A 15,621-nucleotide genomic window follows, 5' to 3' on the forward strand; every position below is an offset into this window, starting at 1 on the left:
TTTTGTTGATGTGCCAGAAGTGAAGTCCTGTACTTCCTGAAGCCAAATTACCCTCATCAACGGTGCCTGTAGCTGTGCTGGTGGGAAGGATAAGATTTAAGTTCTGCATAGGAAATATCTAAGCATAATGTTAAAGGGAAAAAAAATGTGAAAGAGTGCTTTAATTTGTGTTTACCTTTATTTAGTATTTTATTTTGCTCTGACACAGTAGCTATGCACTTTTTTGGAATCTGTGTTGGTACTAACTCTTATTTTCTTATGAAGATAATTTGGATATTTTAATATATCTGACTCTTACTGCCAGCTTATGGAAGTGACGGGGAAAACCCAGGATGAGTGCATAGTGGCACTACATGATTGTAATGAGGACATGAACAGAGCAATTAACATATTGCTGGAAGGAATTTCAGACACGGTAAGGTTTTACTTTCCTATTAAACCATTCTTTCTGTTTCTACTTCTTAGAAGTGATTGAGAAAGTCATATTTTGGAAGCTTTCAATTTTCATGTCTCCAAATTCTTTTGAAGGAAATGGAGACCAGGACAGCTTCTTGAATACCTTAGAGTAGGCTGAACCTTGAAAACATTGAGGATGTTTAGCTGGTCTCTTACAGAATCTTTTGGCTTTCATTTACATGCAACAATTTTAACTGCAGCAGAAATCATTGCTGTTTCAGACACAGGCCTGTTTTTTGCTGCAATGTTTGTAGAATCTCACAACCATGAGACCTAAGTGTTTGCCTCAAAAGACAATCTTTATAAACCTAAAGGGCAGGCAGATATTTTAAGTTGTGCAACTTCTATAGGTGTGCATTGCCAGTATTGAAGTTGGAGGAGGTCTCCACATCTGAAAGTTGCATTGACAATGCTACTAATGGCAGAAGAGGATACAAGTATCCATTCACTGTTGCTCATTTGCATGACTTCATTGAAAACCAGAAAGAGGAGACTAAACAATGTGTATATACCAACAAATAATGTCCCTTAGAATGTTGCACTGAGCAATTTTCTATCCCAAGAGGTACCAGGAAAATGTCTTTCTGCAGTTGAAGCTTTTGCTGGAGGGATTTCTTACAGTTTGTCCAAGACAGTACACTAGATTCCATCTCATCTAAATTGGGAAAGAAACCTGGACTCCCTTTCTTAATGTTGAATATTCAGTAGTTCCTGTGATTTGTCAGAATGTGTAGTCTGTCTTATTGTTAATGAGGAAACCCACCCCCACACACCTTAAATCTAGAACACATAGTGTTCTGACTGAGGGGACTTTCTTTCTCTTTTCATTTATCAGAGGTGAGGTCATCTAAAACACAGAAATATATAATACTGAGCAAACTGGCAAGTTGAGAATAGAAGGGAGCATCTCGATTAAATTTGTGTTGGTAATGTGATGGTTTTGTGTTCTCTTGTACTTCTTGTATTTGCCATTTTCTAGTTAAAATAATTTCCTGATTGATAGAGAGTTTTAAATGCTTTCTTCAGCAAATTTTTTCTAAATGATCATGACAGGGAAGAAACTTTCTGAACTCCTCAATTAGAAGGAACATATCCATATGTTCTGCTCTTTTGACAAGTCCCTCTGAACTCACTGCACTCTGTAGATAAAATGCAACTCAGACAAATACAGAGAACTTGAAAGGCTCAAGAAGGAAGGAGTATTAATTAGAAGGGGTCCACATCAGAGCGTGAATAAATTTATTCTTCTTTATGCAAATTTGTGGGCCTTCAACTTGAAGACCATTATACTCCAGAACATTTTAACTGTGGATTTGATATAAGGTTGGAAGCAGAGGTGATACTAGTTCTGAATGCAGATTCCCAAATCTCTTTTTCTAATTTCACTCTGCTTTAATATTCTAGAAGGTTTTTTTACCTCATTTGGAAGAAAGCGTGTCTATCCAAATCAAGGAATTAAAAGAACAAGGAGTGGTAGCTATAATGTCTATTTATAATTTCTTTGGTACTCTGCCAGTTTTGTTGTTTTTTTTATTTAATACTATGATCTTTAAGGCTTTATGCTGTGTGACTGTTAGTCTTTGTGAAGACTTGCAACAGTTGTGTCAGTCTGGCTTTGGAGAGACAGAGACTTGTGGATGAGAATAGAGTAGGGCATGTTTCTTTGCCCAAGACTTCTATTCATTTAACTTCCTACAGGCATAAGATCCATTTTATGCCTGACCATGTGTTACTTCCTAAACCTTTCAAGATACAACAAAGGGGACCTTTCAGATTATTCTTCTTTCCATCTAAGATCAGGCCAGCAAGAAGGCTTCTGTTATATATTTTTGAAGGTCAGGCCCACAGTTGTCATTTGGGTTGCCTCAGGCATCCTTAACTGAAATTGTAATCAGTTAACTCCCTTACAAAAAGAGATGGCTTCAATAGTCTGTGATGGATTTCCATGCCCAAAGGTAGCACCATACTGTATCTCAAAGGACATGTCCAACTTTTTGAGGCTTTCCTCAAAATTATATTTTGGGAAAGCATGGATCCAATGCTTTCATAGACATCCTTTTACTGATCCTTCCCAAGTCATGTAAAACCTTACTAAGGAGAGGTTGCTTCCTCTTAAGTTTTGCAGACTCATCCAGTTTTTGGTATTTCTTAAAATGGTTGAAGATCTTTTGGCATCATGCCCATCAGTGAAATAGTAGTGCATTCTGAACTATATAACTTGGTTCTTCAGTTGTCAGTACAGGTATTTGTAGTGGTTTGACCTTGGCTGAACACCATGTATCCACTGGACCTGTGCCCACTTCCCTCCAAAGGGAAGGGGAGGAGGGAATGGGGGAAAGAAGGGAAGGAAAAAAACCCTACAGAACCGAAAATGCCAAGAAAAATTGCTTTATATTTACATAGAGAGGAAAAAAGAAAATTATAAACACTATACACAGAGAAGAATTAACAACAGAAACTACTTTCCCACAACGAATGCTCTCATGCTCTGAAGAGACAACCCGGCTACACTGCACAGCTACCCGGAAGAGAAGGAAGGACTTGCTTCCTTCCTGTCTCTTTTATATCTAGGCTGACATAACATGGTATGGAATATCTTATTGGTAAAATATGCATCAGGTGATCTATCCTAGTTCTGTTTCCCTCTAAGGGAGGGTAACAAACCCATTACAGTATTTTTTTTTTCTCCTGTGAAATTTCTAAAACTTTAGAAGTGTTTTAGTGCATAATACGGTTACATAGTTACTGGGGAAACAGTTTTCTGCTTCACAAATAAGTGGTGTTGCTCAAATATATAGTTTTGTACTTCTAATCTGTACTGTCTGCACTTCACTTTGACCCTGAGATTAGGTCAGTTGGTTAGAGCATGGTGGTAATAATGCCAAGGTTGTGGGTTCAATCCGTGTATGGGCCATTCATTTAAGAGTTGGACTTGATGGTCCTTGTGAGTCCCTTCGAATTCAGGATATTCTGTGATTCTCTGAGATAGGACAGGACCTGAAAGTATTGATAGCCAATTTTTTTTTTGTTGGTTGCAGGTGCCTGTCAGAGGTTATGGTTTTATGTAGTGCTTCACAGTTGATGCCACCTCATTTGTGTATGCAAATTTACCACTCAAATACCTTACCTAGACTATAAACTCCTAGACATGGGGACATATACATAAACCTATCTGCCATCTTAATGGTTTGCAAATAATACCTTTCTTCTTTCCTTTGCATCTAATGGCTCAATAGACTAACCACGCAGTTGCATAATATATGAGTTGCTGTGCTATTCTTGGAGAGTGTTTTAGTTGTTTAATTTTCAACTTCTATAGAGCTGATATGATCCCTGAATTTCTTTTAAAGATGGAGTTTAATATTAAAGCTAAAGTTCCAGTCTTCCCAAGTTATTGTTTCGTCATTCTATCTCTTGGTACTTGAATTCTAGTACATCTGGATAATGGTTACCCCCCAGCCATGTACTTATTCTCAGCAGTCTCTTGTTCAATGATGCTTGTAAGCATTTTTTCACTTCCTTTGGAGAAAAGGATAGATCTGTACATGCTCCCTTGCTAGATTTATGGAGGTAGTTGAGAGGGAAACTGTTGCTGGCTTTGCAGATTTTCTGTGTTGTGGTGGTATCTAGGCTTCCTTGAACTAGCAAAAGGCCATTATAGCTGGAAATATTTGGGATTCTCACATTCCATAAGAAAATCCAACTTTTAAAACTTGGTTTTTCATCTCTTTCCAAAAATACAGCTTATGTTTCTATTTGTGTGAGTGTAGTTTGCAATTTTTACATATGTTATGCAAATATCTGTTTTTTTCCCATGAGCTATAGGGGTGTGAGGTAGAAGTATGCATTGAGAGCTGTCTCTTCCTTTTTGATTTTTGTATCTCCTTCTATCCAAATAGACTTCTTGGGAGACTGTAGGGGGAAAGAAGAAAAACCTTGGAAAGGAAGGTTTGGAAAACAAAGAGAACAGAGAGAAACGAGGGGACAGAGAAATGAGCCGAGGATGGGGAAGTTCCAACAGACGGGGAAGAGGAGGCAGCCGTGGCCGAGAGTGTACGTACAGGGGTTCATTTTTAAATATTCAGAAACTTTTCTTTCAGTTGAAACTTGCTAAGGAACAAATGCTTAATGGAGTAGTCTGTCCAAGCTATAGCTCAGCACTGAAAGGGATCATAACCTGTTTATGCAACAGGCATGCTCGATGTGTCAATGTGACTTGGTTTTGGGATGGTCTGTGTTTATTCAGAGACACTCAATTTAAATTTCTGTCCTTTTTTGATTGATCTTGTAGAAATTGCTGTTCTTTTTCTAAGTTTTATAATTGACTCTTTGTAAGACTGCTTGAAAAGCAAATATGTTGCTGCCCAGCTGATACACTTTTTTTCTTTTAATGAAAAAATTATCCAGCTTTGATTTCATCTCCTTTTATGAGTGGGAGAACCTGAAGATGTTCTCATTTTTTTATAAGGGGAATGAAAAGACTGGGATCATTATTGCTCTCTAGCATATGTTAGTCATAAGCCAACCAAAGGTGAGTTTCTACACACAGAAAGTTCTTTGTGGGTTGAAACATTAAAATTTTTTCTACAGCTTATACAGGTGCAATAATACATTGTACAAAAGCAAACTGATGTTTCCAAGGTAGGTAGCATCACATTAGATCACCATTGGTTGCACATTGCTTTTTTTGATTAAGTTTTATCAGCAGTATCAAAGCTACATACATTGTCTGTAAGGGCCATACACAACACTGATAGATGAGCAGAGAAACCAGAATGAAAAAAAATGTGTTTAGCTTTTCACTTAAAAGCAGGAAAAATATTTACAATATTAGCCAATTCCTCTAATTAATTATTGGAATATCTTCAAGTATTGTGCCAGTGAAGACATTGTGAATCTTTGTAGAATAATGACAAAGATAGGAAAAAATAGTAATAAAACTTGCAGCTATGCATAGAAAAATTGAAATCAGATCCATCAAAATTAAACTGAGGGGCAAAATTTTTTCCAGAGCCAGATGTTGCTTGTCTCTTTTGTAAACTGGAATTAAAGGTGTTTTCCAGTTAATTTCCAAATCTTGATATCTCTTCCCAGTCCAGGCATTAATGGTTTTGTTGCTGCCATTAGGAGAAGTTGAGCAGTGCAAAATTTCACAAGTGTTTTAAGTGGCCAGTCTTTTTTTTCCATCAAAGAGCCAGCCATCTTTTGGAGTACTTCCTCAGGAGTTTTCCATTAAATAGTTAAGGTGCAGTACTTTTCTAATGCCTCATCTTCATTCTGTTGTTATCCCTCTGATTTAAATACAGAGGAGAGTTCTTTTGAGTTTCCCTGGTTGTACAGGGATGTGGTATTGGCAGACAGAAGAGTTGGTGTTCTTGGTTATTCTTTCACTGTTGCCACTCAGCCTGTTATTGAGGAAGCATAGTATGAGGCAGCCTTATTTCCTACCTCATTAGAGAGGTGAGGCCATAATTAATAGTGTAGGCTCCAAAACACTGCCTTTCTCCCCTCCAAAAACCCAACACAAATGAAGTGTGTCTACTGAGGGGCATTTCCTTCTTTTTAGATATTTTGCTTCCTGTAAATACCAGGCAGTGGAAGGATTTAGGAGAATTTATTTCCAAAGTCGAGAACACTTAACATCTCGGTACAAAACTGCACTGGGTCTAAGACACACCCCTTGTTCCTCTTGGGCTTTTATTGTCCCCGGTGTCCCCTGCCATGGGGTCTTCAGACGTGTGCAAGAACTCATTTTCTCTGGTACCCAAGGAGTCAGCTCCTCTGAAATATGGGAGGAGAAATCATCTAAAACTATCTCTAGGTGTCTCAGTTTAATGAGACACAAGTGTTTTGCTGAGGATGAGTTATGAGGAAGACCCAAACTCCTCCCTCTAAGCACTTGTAAATACGAAATTAAGAGGCTCCATTTGAGAAAGTGTGGAAAATGGAAAAAATAACAGCTCTTTTTTAAAGGATATATATGTATTGGCAGAACAATGAAAGAACACAAATAAAACAACCAAACAATAATCCTATACCCAAAAATAATCCCCTTCAAAAAAAAAACAAACAAAAAAAGGTAAACAGTTCAGTTAGTGCCCTTTGGTGCAATTCTAACCACAGTCAGCAGGGGACAGTGTTGGATCACTGGAGATGCAGATCCTGCAGTGCTTTGTACTGGCCAGCAGGGGGCGCTGTTGGAGCCCCTGGGTGTGCTGGCAAAGCTGAAAATGGAGGTCTTCCCTCCTCCTCACTGGGAAAGGGGAAAAAGGAGGGAAAGAAAAAAAAGTTCTTCCCAACAGGAACTCACTCTTTCTCTACCTGGACCATGTGGCTTCTCCTTTCCTTTGATGTGCACGAGAACCTCTGCCAAAAAACATGGGAATGGAGGAGGGTAAGAAGGCGATCTCCCTCCCGAACAGTTCCTCTCTGATGAAAATCCAAACAGGTTCTGGGCTGGGTAGAAAAAACAAGTCGCAGGCAAACCGGGGCCAGGAGAGGAAAAAAAACCAAAACAAAACCTGCTGGGCAGCCAGGCTGAGAACAAAGCCACCTCCGAGCTCCTGCCACCCAGACCTTGTCCCAACTCAGGCAACAAGAAGTTTCCCAGGAGAGGAGAAAAAAAGACAACTCCTCACCCCTCCCATCAGACTCTTGAGGGCCATCAACTTGGGATGTGACTCTGCTAGCCACTTCTTTTGTGTTAGTCCATTGCCCAAGGCACAGCCAACTTGCCCATTCAACATCCCTTTCACACAGTGGGCAGGGGGAAGGCAAAATTGCTGCTTAGTTTCCCAGAACAAGCAAAACCATGACAACTGGGAAAGATGCCTCTTTCCAGGCAGGGAAAGCTTTCTTAAGCGAAATAAACCATCTCCTCGTAATAACTCTTCTGGAAGGATCTTCTACATTTACACTTCCTAATTGTCTAGTGCAAAGTAAACATAACTTGCTTGTAGCTAGGCTCCAAAGAAGACGGGTGACTGAGATGTATTAACCAGCCTACTTTAAAATCTTGCCTCTTCTTTTGAGGTTCAGGTTAAGCAGATGGCTATACTGTCTCATGTATGAGTCTCTTAAGCTGTCCTCTCTCCACAGTTAGAGCTGAAGAGAATGGAGTGGGCAACAATCAAGGAGACAGGCCTTCAGACCGTGGGAAACTTGGCCATGTGAGAGGTGAGATGGTATCACTGGTGCAGGACTAGCACCAATGATTTCATATCCTGAAATGGAACTCTCCTATTTATTTCTTTAAACACTTCTTTTTAAGCATTTGTTGGATATCCTTTGATTCCATAAGCATTTCAGCCACCTTTAATTTAGGTACATTCCTCTCCCTTACCCCTTTTCATGTTTTGGTCTCAGAACAACTTAAAAGAATTGACACAGATCATTTTTATGGTAATTTCCTGTGTAGCAGTCTGGTGTGCTCTGGCTATGGAGAGCTGTTTTCCCAGATCAACTCATTCCAGCCTCCTGAGAGTAGGAGTGTGCTGGGCTCTGCAGGATATTCCCTGGCTGCAGGAGAGTATAAGATTCCATCTGTAGAGCTCTCAGGAAAGGATTTGATGTGTACTTGTGCTGTTTCTTTGGGGTGAATCTGGTTGTCAGGCTTGCCTTCTGTTTTCGGTAGCCAATCAAAGTACAAGCCCCCTTAAAGGCTTTTTGGTGACAGAAGGAATTTGGTATAGAGGATTTGATGAGAAGAACTGTGGAGAAAAAATACTACAGAGTCTTAGGTACAACTCTGATCCTATCCTATAGAAGAGGTAGGAAAGGTATTGATAATGAATTTGATGTGGAATCAAGGGATGTGTAGTTGGTTTGGATTTTCATGAGTTGGAGGCTTGTTTCTTCTTAGAGCAAGAGTAACAGGTACAGTGCAGATTGTGTGGGGAAGTGGGTATTAAATGAGTTAAATTGATAAAGTGCATAGCAGAGCTAATGTACTTAAGCAATGTCTGATTGGTGAAAAACTCTGCCTTCAAAGGGCTCTCTTCTTTGGAATATCCAGCAATGAAGCATTCAAAGACAGGCACATACAACTCCATTGATCCAGATCTGCATCTTGAAAGATGCAAAGACATGTAGCTTCCAAAGGGTTGCAAGAATGACTCGGTTGTGTTTGTGAATCAGCAAATACCAAATGACATGAGCAGAGAAGTAGCCTTGTGGGGAGGGTGTGGTACAGTTCACAGCTACAATTTTTGGTATGTTAACACTGTTGATGGAATGTAAATATTTCAGTTATTTGTTTTATTAAATAATGCTTTATACTGAAATTATAAAGGTAGGACTTCTTAAAATTGCTGGGTGAAAGTTATAGGTTAATTTCAAATGCAGTCTGTTTTTTTTGCTTTTTAACCTTATGAACAATACACTGTTGCTCTCTAGATGAATATCATATGTCTTAAGACAAAACACTGACCTATCTGACTGAAGAATCACAGAATACGCTGAGTTGGAAGGGACTCACCAAGGATCGAGTCCAACTCTTAAATGAATGGCCCATAGGGGGATCAAACCCACAACCTTGGTGTTATTAGCACCATGTGCGTAATATTACTATATCTCTCTACCAAGTATTTTAGACCATACATTAATGTGAGAAAAGTATCTTAATGAAGTGTTTTCAACTGTCTGTGATGAACTGGTTGACTTCAGTATCCCTATATTACAAGTGTGTGTATTCTGTGGCAGGAAATATCTAATTACATTTTATAATGCAAACCTGTCTAGTTTTTTGACCAGGACAGAGTTAACTTTTTGCAGTAGCTGTGAGGGGGTGGAACCTAGAGGTGTGTGGGTGTGGCTAGGAGGTTATTCTATACCACCTATACACTGAGGGGAGTGGGTGCTGAAGTAAGGGACTCTAGCTTCTGGGAAGGAGGGGGCGAAAAAGGTGATGGAGAGTCCCCCCTGCCGTTTTGTTCATTGCAGGTATCACAATGTGCCAAGTCATTCAGTGAGCATTTTTTTTGCATGTAAATCACTCTCTTTTTAGACACTTTTGTTATTAATAATGTTACTGTTACTGCTGATTTTCTTATCTCAGTGCTGTTTCCAGTAAATTGTTTTATCTCAACCAGTAATCTCTGCCTTTTGTACCTCCCACCAGAGGGAGGAGAGCAAGTGGGGGGGAGGGGGCACTAAATTAGGGACTGCCACTCCTAAACCATGACAAAACCCTTGAAATCTGCAGGGAGTTGTATAAAGTTGTGTAATTTACTTTTCAGTATTTCAGGGATGCATGACCTTCTTTCTTTGGATATTAGTAAAAATAATAATAAAAATCTTCCTGTCATTTTATTTGGTAACCTTTCTTTTGTTACACAGAATAGTCAAATGTGGAATAAAGTACTTCAGCTTCAAATAAATAGATGACCGGTAATCACTACAGAACCCTTTTCCCGAAATTTTTAATGCAGTGTGCGAAGTAATCTAGGGGTCAGCTAATATTTGTGGAACACGCTATCTTGCTCTATTTTAAGCTACCTGCTCAGGTTGTAGTTATCTTACTGGCTGTTTTCTAGGGGAATATTTGCTGGACCATTGTGTTACTGCTTCTCTGTAGAACAATATAATTTTAGGAAATGTTATGCACTGAAAATAGCAGAAATGGGATTGACACTGGTGAAAATATGATGTTGACTGAGGGGGAAAACCCCTGATAATGAGTATTTCAGTCTTGGTGCTGTAGACAATAGCATGTTAAGGAGACTGGTTGATGGAGTCCCTTGGGAGGCAGTCCTGAAGGGTAAAGGGGCCCAGGAAGGTTGGACATTGTTCAAGAAGGAAATCCTAAAGGTGCAGGAACAGGCTGTCCCCATGTGCTAAAAGATGAGCCGGCAGGGAAGACCACAGGCCTGACTGAACAAAGAGCTTTGGCTGGAACTTAGGAGAAAAGAGTGAATTAGCTTTGGAAGAAAGGGCAGGCAACTTGGAGGACTACAAGGATGTTGGGAGGAAATTAGAAGGGCCAAAGCCCAGCTAGAACTTAATCTGACTGCTACCATAAAAGACAATAAAAGTTTCTATAAATATATCAGCAGCAAAAGGAGGACCAAGGAGAATATCCTTAATTGGGCATGTGGGGAAACATAGTGACAAAGGATGAGGAAAAAGCTGAGGTACTTAATGCCGCCTTTGCCTCAGTCTTTATTAACAAGACCAGTTGTTCTCAGGGTACCCAGCCCCCTGAGCTGGAAGACAGGGACAAGAAGCAGAATGAAACCCACATAATCCGAGGGCAAATGGTCAGCAACCTGCTACACCACTTAGACACACACAAGTCCATGAGGCTGGATGGGATCCACCCAAGGGTACTGAGGGAGCTGACAAAAGTGCTCACCAAGTCACTTTCAATCATTTATCAGCAGTCCTGGCTAGCCACCTACAAGAAGGGTCAGATGAACTATCTGGGGAACTCCAGACCTGTTAGCCTGACCTTGGTGCTGGGGAAGGTCACTGAGCAGATCATCTTGAGTGCCATCATGGGGCACGTACAGGACAACCAGGTGATCAGGCCCAACCAGCATGGGGCTATGAAAGACAGGTCCTGCTTGACCAATCTGATCTCCTATGACAGGGCGATCCACCTAGTGGATGAGAGAAAGCCTGTGGATGTTGTCTACTTAGACTTTATAAAGCCTTTAACACTGTCTCCCACAACATTCTCCTGGAGAAACGGGCTGCTTGTGGCTTAGATGGGTACACTGTTGGCTGGGTAGAAAACTGACTGAATGACCAGGCCTAGAGAGTGGTGGTGAATGGAGTTAAATCCCGTTGGTGGTCGGTCACTAGTGATGTTCCCCAGGGTTAAGTATAGGGGCCAGTTCTGTTCATCAGTAATCTGGTTGAGAGGATCGAGTGTACCCTCAGTAAATTTGCAGTTGACACCAAGTTGGGCTGGAGCGTTCATTGCTGGAGGGCAGGAAGGCTCTGCAGAAGGATCTGGACAGGCTGGATCAGTGGGCTGAAGACAATTGTACGAGGTTCAACAAGGCAAAGTGCTGGGTCCTGCACTTTGCCTCCAACCTGTTGCACTGCATGGGATTGTTGTGATCAGAGTTGCTGGAAAGCTGTCCGGCAGAAAAGGACCTTGGGGTGCTGGTCAACAACTGATTGGACATGAGCCAGCGTGTGTCCATGTGGCCAAGAAGGCCAACGGCATCCTGACTTGCATCAAAAATACTGTGACCAGCCGGACCAGGGCAGTGACTGTCCCCATGTACTCAGCACTGGGGTCAGTTCTGGGCCCCTCACTACAAGAAAGTAGAAGTTTTCAAAAGGCATGTGGATGTGGCACTTGGGGAAATGGTATAGTGGTGCTGGGTCAATGGTTGGACTTGATCTTGGAGGTCTTTTCCAACCTTAGTGATTCTATGATTCTAAAAATGGTTGGTAGAGTACATGCAGTATATTGTGAAACTGATTCAATGCTTTTAGCTTTATGATAACCAATAAGACAAAATGATTGTAATATATTATATATATATGATGTCAATATAATATATTGAATATAACTTCAGTGTTTGTTTTGGTAATGCGGAATACCTAGAATGCAAATTTTCTATACTTAGCCTCCTTATTTCTTTGCAAGACCTAAACCTCTGTCACCTTGACATCTGCTGGGTGGATGGCTGGCTCTACATTTCCATAGCAGAGACCAGGACTGTTTGATTACTGTCTAGTCAGACATAAGCGCAAATCTAAGGTGTTGCCTTCCCGTCCAGTCTGCATTTCCTTTTCCTTTGAGCTGTTGTTAAGCCTCTTTCTTAACCTTAACGTGTCTTCATTTAATTTAAACCTGTCAATGTGAAAATCTGAATTTCAAAATAAAACAACTGTGTTGCAGTGAAAGGATTTAGATCTGCAAGCTCAGCAAACTGGATTTTCTACAGAATAGATTAAGTTAATCGACTAGTCCCATCTGAGTTGTGATACTACATACCTTTCTCATACTTCCCACATTTGTTTTGTGGGAAGAAATGTTGTGAAGGAGATGAACAATTCTTTCTATGCATGGATGGTACCAGAGTGAAGATGTGATTGTTTGATAATGAGTGTTTCGAACTCCCAATGGGTTTTAGTGGAAACAGAAAATCTCACTATCTGCTTGGGCATAAGTGTTGACTTCTCTAGAATTAATTACAGAAAAGAAAAATATAAATTTAATAGGTGATGTCTAATGTGAACCTAGTCAACTGAGGGAGGTGTGGAGAGCAGGAAAAAAACTCCTAACAATACACAGTTGATCAGAGTTACAGTGTTAAAGGAAACAAAACCATATTTTAGTAGTTAATTGTTTAAAATTATGTTCGATAGGGGTAATGGCTGCAGGAATTATGATTGGAATCAACTGTAAACATAGTTCCCCAGTCCTGGGTTCCTGGAACAGAAATGAATAAGCAATTTTGCCTTGATATCTTAGGCAGCTGTTTGTAGATCCAAGTGTAAAAGAATGTGAAGAAATGTTAAGAGGTTTTATATGAGACAGGACAGTAATTTTGTTATTTGCTTTGTCTTCTCTCCAGATTGTGAAAAGAGAACAAAGAGGGGGAAATGGCCGGGTGTCAGACTTTATTCTTCTGTGTTCTTGTTGTTTTGTGTTGCTAGATGGGAATCCTTCCTCTACAGGTTTCCATGATTGTCATTCTGTATAAAATATGGGTAAACTTTCATCAAAATGAGGATAACGCTATCCTGCTAATTTGATGTTTCTAAGAAGTCCTTGAAAATGTAGGTAGTACGTATTTGTTTTGGGTATTTGTGGCAAGGTTTTGGTAGGGGTGGGGGCTACAGGGGTGGCTTCTCTGAGAAGCTGCCCCATGTCCAACAGAGCCAATGCCAGCTGGCTCCAAGACAGACCTGCCAGTGGCCAAGACCAAGCCAATTGGCAACAGTAGTAATGCTTCTGTGAACATATTTAAGAACAGGAAAAAAAAATTGCACAGAAGTAATTGCATCCAGAGAAGAGAGAAGAATATGTGAGAGAAACAGCTCTGCGCACACCAAGGTCAATGGTGAAGGATGGGGAGGAGGTGCTCCAGGAGCCAGAGCTGAGATTCCCCTACAGCCTATGGTGCAGCCCATGGTGGGGCAGCTGTGCCCCTGCAGCCCGTGTAGGTCCATGAGGGAGCAGAGACCCCCCTGCAACCTGTGGAGGAACCTCACACTGGAGCAGGGGGATGCCTGAAAGAGGCTGTGACCCCATGGGATGTCTGCACTGGAGTAGGCTCCTGGCTGGACCTGTGGCCCTGTGGACAGAGGAGCCCATGCTGGAGCAGGTTTGCTGGCAGGACTTGTGACCCCACGGGGGACCCAGGCTGGAGCAACCTGTTCCTGAAGGGCTGACCTCGTGGAAGGGAACCACACTGGAACAGTTTGTGAAGAAATGTAGCCTGTGGGAAGGACTTGCATTGGAAAAGTTTGTGACGGAGTCTCCCATGGGAGGGACCCTATACAGGAGAAGGGAAAGGACTCCTCTCCCTGAAGAGGAAGCAGTGACAGAAACAACATGCGATGAACTGTCTGTAACCTCCATTCCTTATCTCATTGCACCGTTGGAGGGGAGGGGATAGAGAATCAGGAATAAAGTTAAGCCTGGAAAGGAGAGGGGAGTTGGGGGGAAGGTGTTTTTAAGATTTGTTTTACTTCTCATTATCCTACTCTGATTTTGATTAGTAATAAATTCAATTAATTGCCCCAAGTCAGGTTTGTTTAGCCTGTGATGGTAATTGGTGAGTGATCTCTCCCTTGATCATTTGTGGGAGTGATAGAGCAGCTTTGCTGGGCACCTGGCATCCAACCAAGGTCAAACCACCAAAATATTTTAGAGGTCCAGAAATGTCTTTGAAAACATGGACAGCGAACTAGGGAAAGGAGAAGAATGAATGGTGAGGGGAGGAAAAGGAAAGTCATTAAAATAGGAACTTTCTAAACTGGATTTACTATGTCTTGGAGCTGCTGTTTATTTCGTTTAGATGGTCCCCTGAAAATAAGGGGTAATTTTGATCCAAATTTGAAACCTATCATGGGTAATTCTGATGTTTGGACAACCAGTGTATCAGTGACTTAGGATTATAACTTTTGTACTCTGGTAAACTTGTAGTTGTTCAGTGACTTTTTATAACCACATAATTTTGTCATTAAAATAAACATCACTTTCTTCTCAGTCAGCAGTTCTTAACCTCTTCCTGTTCTTGTGATACCAAATAATATACATAGTCTTCCTCAAAAAAACCTAACAAACAAAACCTCAGATATTGAGGTTATAAAAAAGAAAAAAAATCCACCAGAACTATGTAGAAATATGCCACATGTAAGAAATAGTTTATAACAGTTTACATAGACGTGCTTTATGCATGGTTAAGTAAAAAAAAATTTTCATGCCTTCTTAGCACTATGCAACATGCCATTCACTATATTAAGAAATTTGTTGTGAGGAAAGATTACATGCAGGCACCCCAGATACCAGGCAGCGGTGGATTTAGGAAAATTTATTTCTGAAAGCTGAGAACAGTGACATGATGGTGCAAGCACTGGGCATCCAAAACGCACACGCTGTTCTCCTTAGGGCCTTTTATCATTCACCTGGGCCTCCCACTGCAGGGGCCTTCAAGCATGTCTGCAAGAAACTTATCTCCTCTTGTACCAGGGAGTCAGCCTCTCTGAAAAGCAGAAGAAAACGCATAAGACTATCCCTGGGAAGATGCCTCTTTCTCAGGCAGCAAAGCTTCCTTGAGTGACATAAACCCTTGTCTCCTTGAGTAAATCTTCCTGTAAGATTCTTCTATACTTACACTTATAAACTGAGGTCAGTAACCAAAATTGGAGGCAACAAATATTTGTTGTTGTTAAAATAGAAATTAATATTCTTATGGGTGATAACAAGGAAGTTTGACTAATTTGAATTGGATAATTTTCATGTCAGTAGTTATGCTTTGGGAGCCCCCGGTGGTCCAGGGGAAAATACACTGCACTGTCACTGCAGAGACCCGGGTTCGATTCCCGGTCGGGGCCCCTCCCCGGGCAGATGGAGCTCGTTAGCCCTGTAAGGCAATCCATCTACGTCCTGAGGACCTCGCTGCCATCGTCCAAGCGTGCTTGGCCCCGGCAGATGAACCTCAGGATTAAAGGGTGGGCTCAGTTCCGCGCACACTG

The 15,621-nt window shown here is 41.0% G+C and overlaps 1 protein-coding gene across 3 annotated transcripts in view; it reads left to right on the forward strand.

The window, feature by feature from the left end:
- LOC114067150 (ubiquitin-associated protein 2-like) overlaps nucleotides 1-15,621 on the forward strand; it is a 121,546-nt gene that overhangs the window by 5,224 nt on the left and 100,701 nt on the right. For all 3 annotated transcript variants that reach the window (XM_027902414.1, XM_027902415.1, XM_027902416.1), the window contains exons 3-5: nucleotides 305-415; nucleotides 4,356-4,509; nucleotides 7,555-7,632. In XM_027902414.1, coding sequence (XP_027758215.1) covers nucleotides 305-415; nucleotides 4,356-4,509; nucleotides 7,555-7,632 — 343 coding nt within the window. The remainder of the gene's footprint in view (nucleotides 1-304; nucleotides 416-4,355; nucleotides 4,510-7,554; nucleotides 7,633-15,621) is intronic.

The sequence above is a fragment of the Empidonax traillii genome, unplaced genomic scaffold (genome assembly GCF_003031625.1).
Source record: "Empidonax traillii isolate 1590-97213 ecotype Southwest subspecies unplaced genomic scaffold, ASM303162v1 scaffold870:size258474, whole genome shotgun sequence".
NCBI lineage: Eukaryota > Metazoa > Chordata > Aves > Passeriformes > Tyrannidae > Empidonax > Empidonax traillii.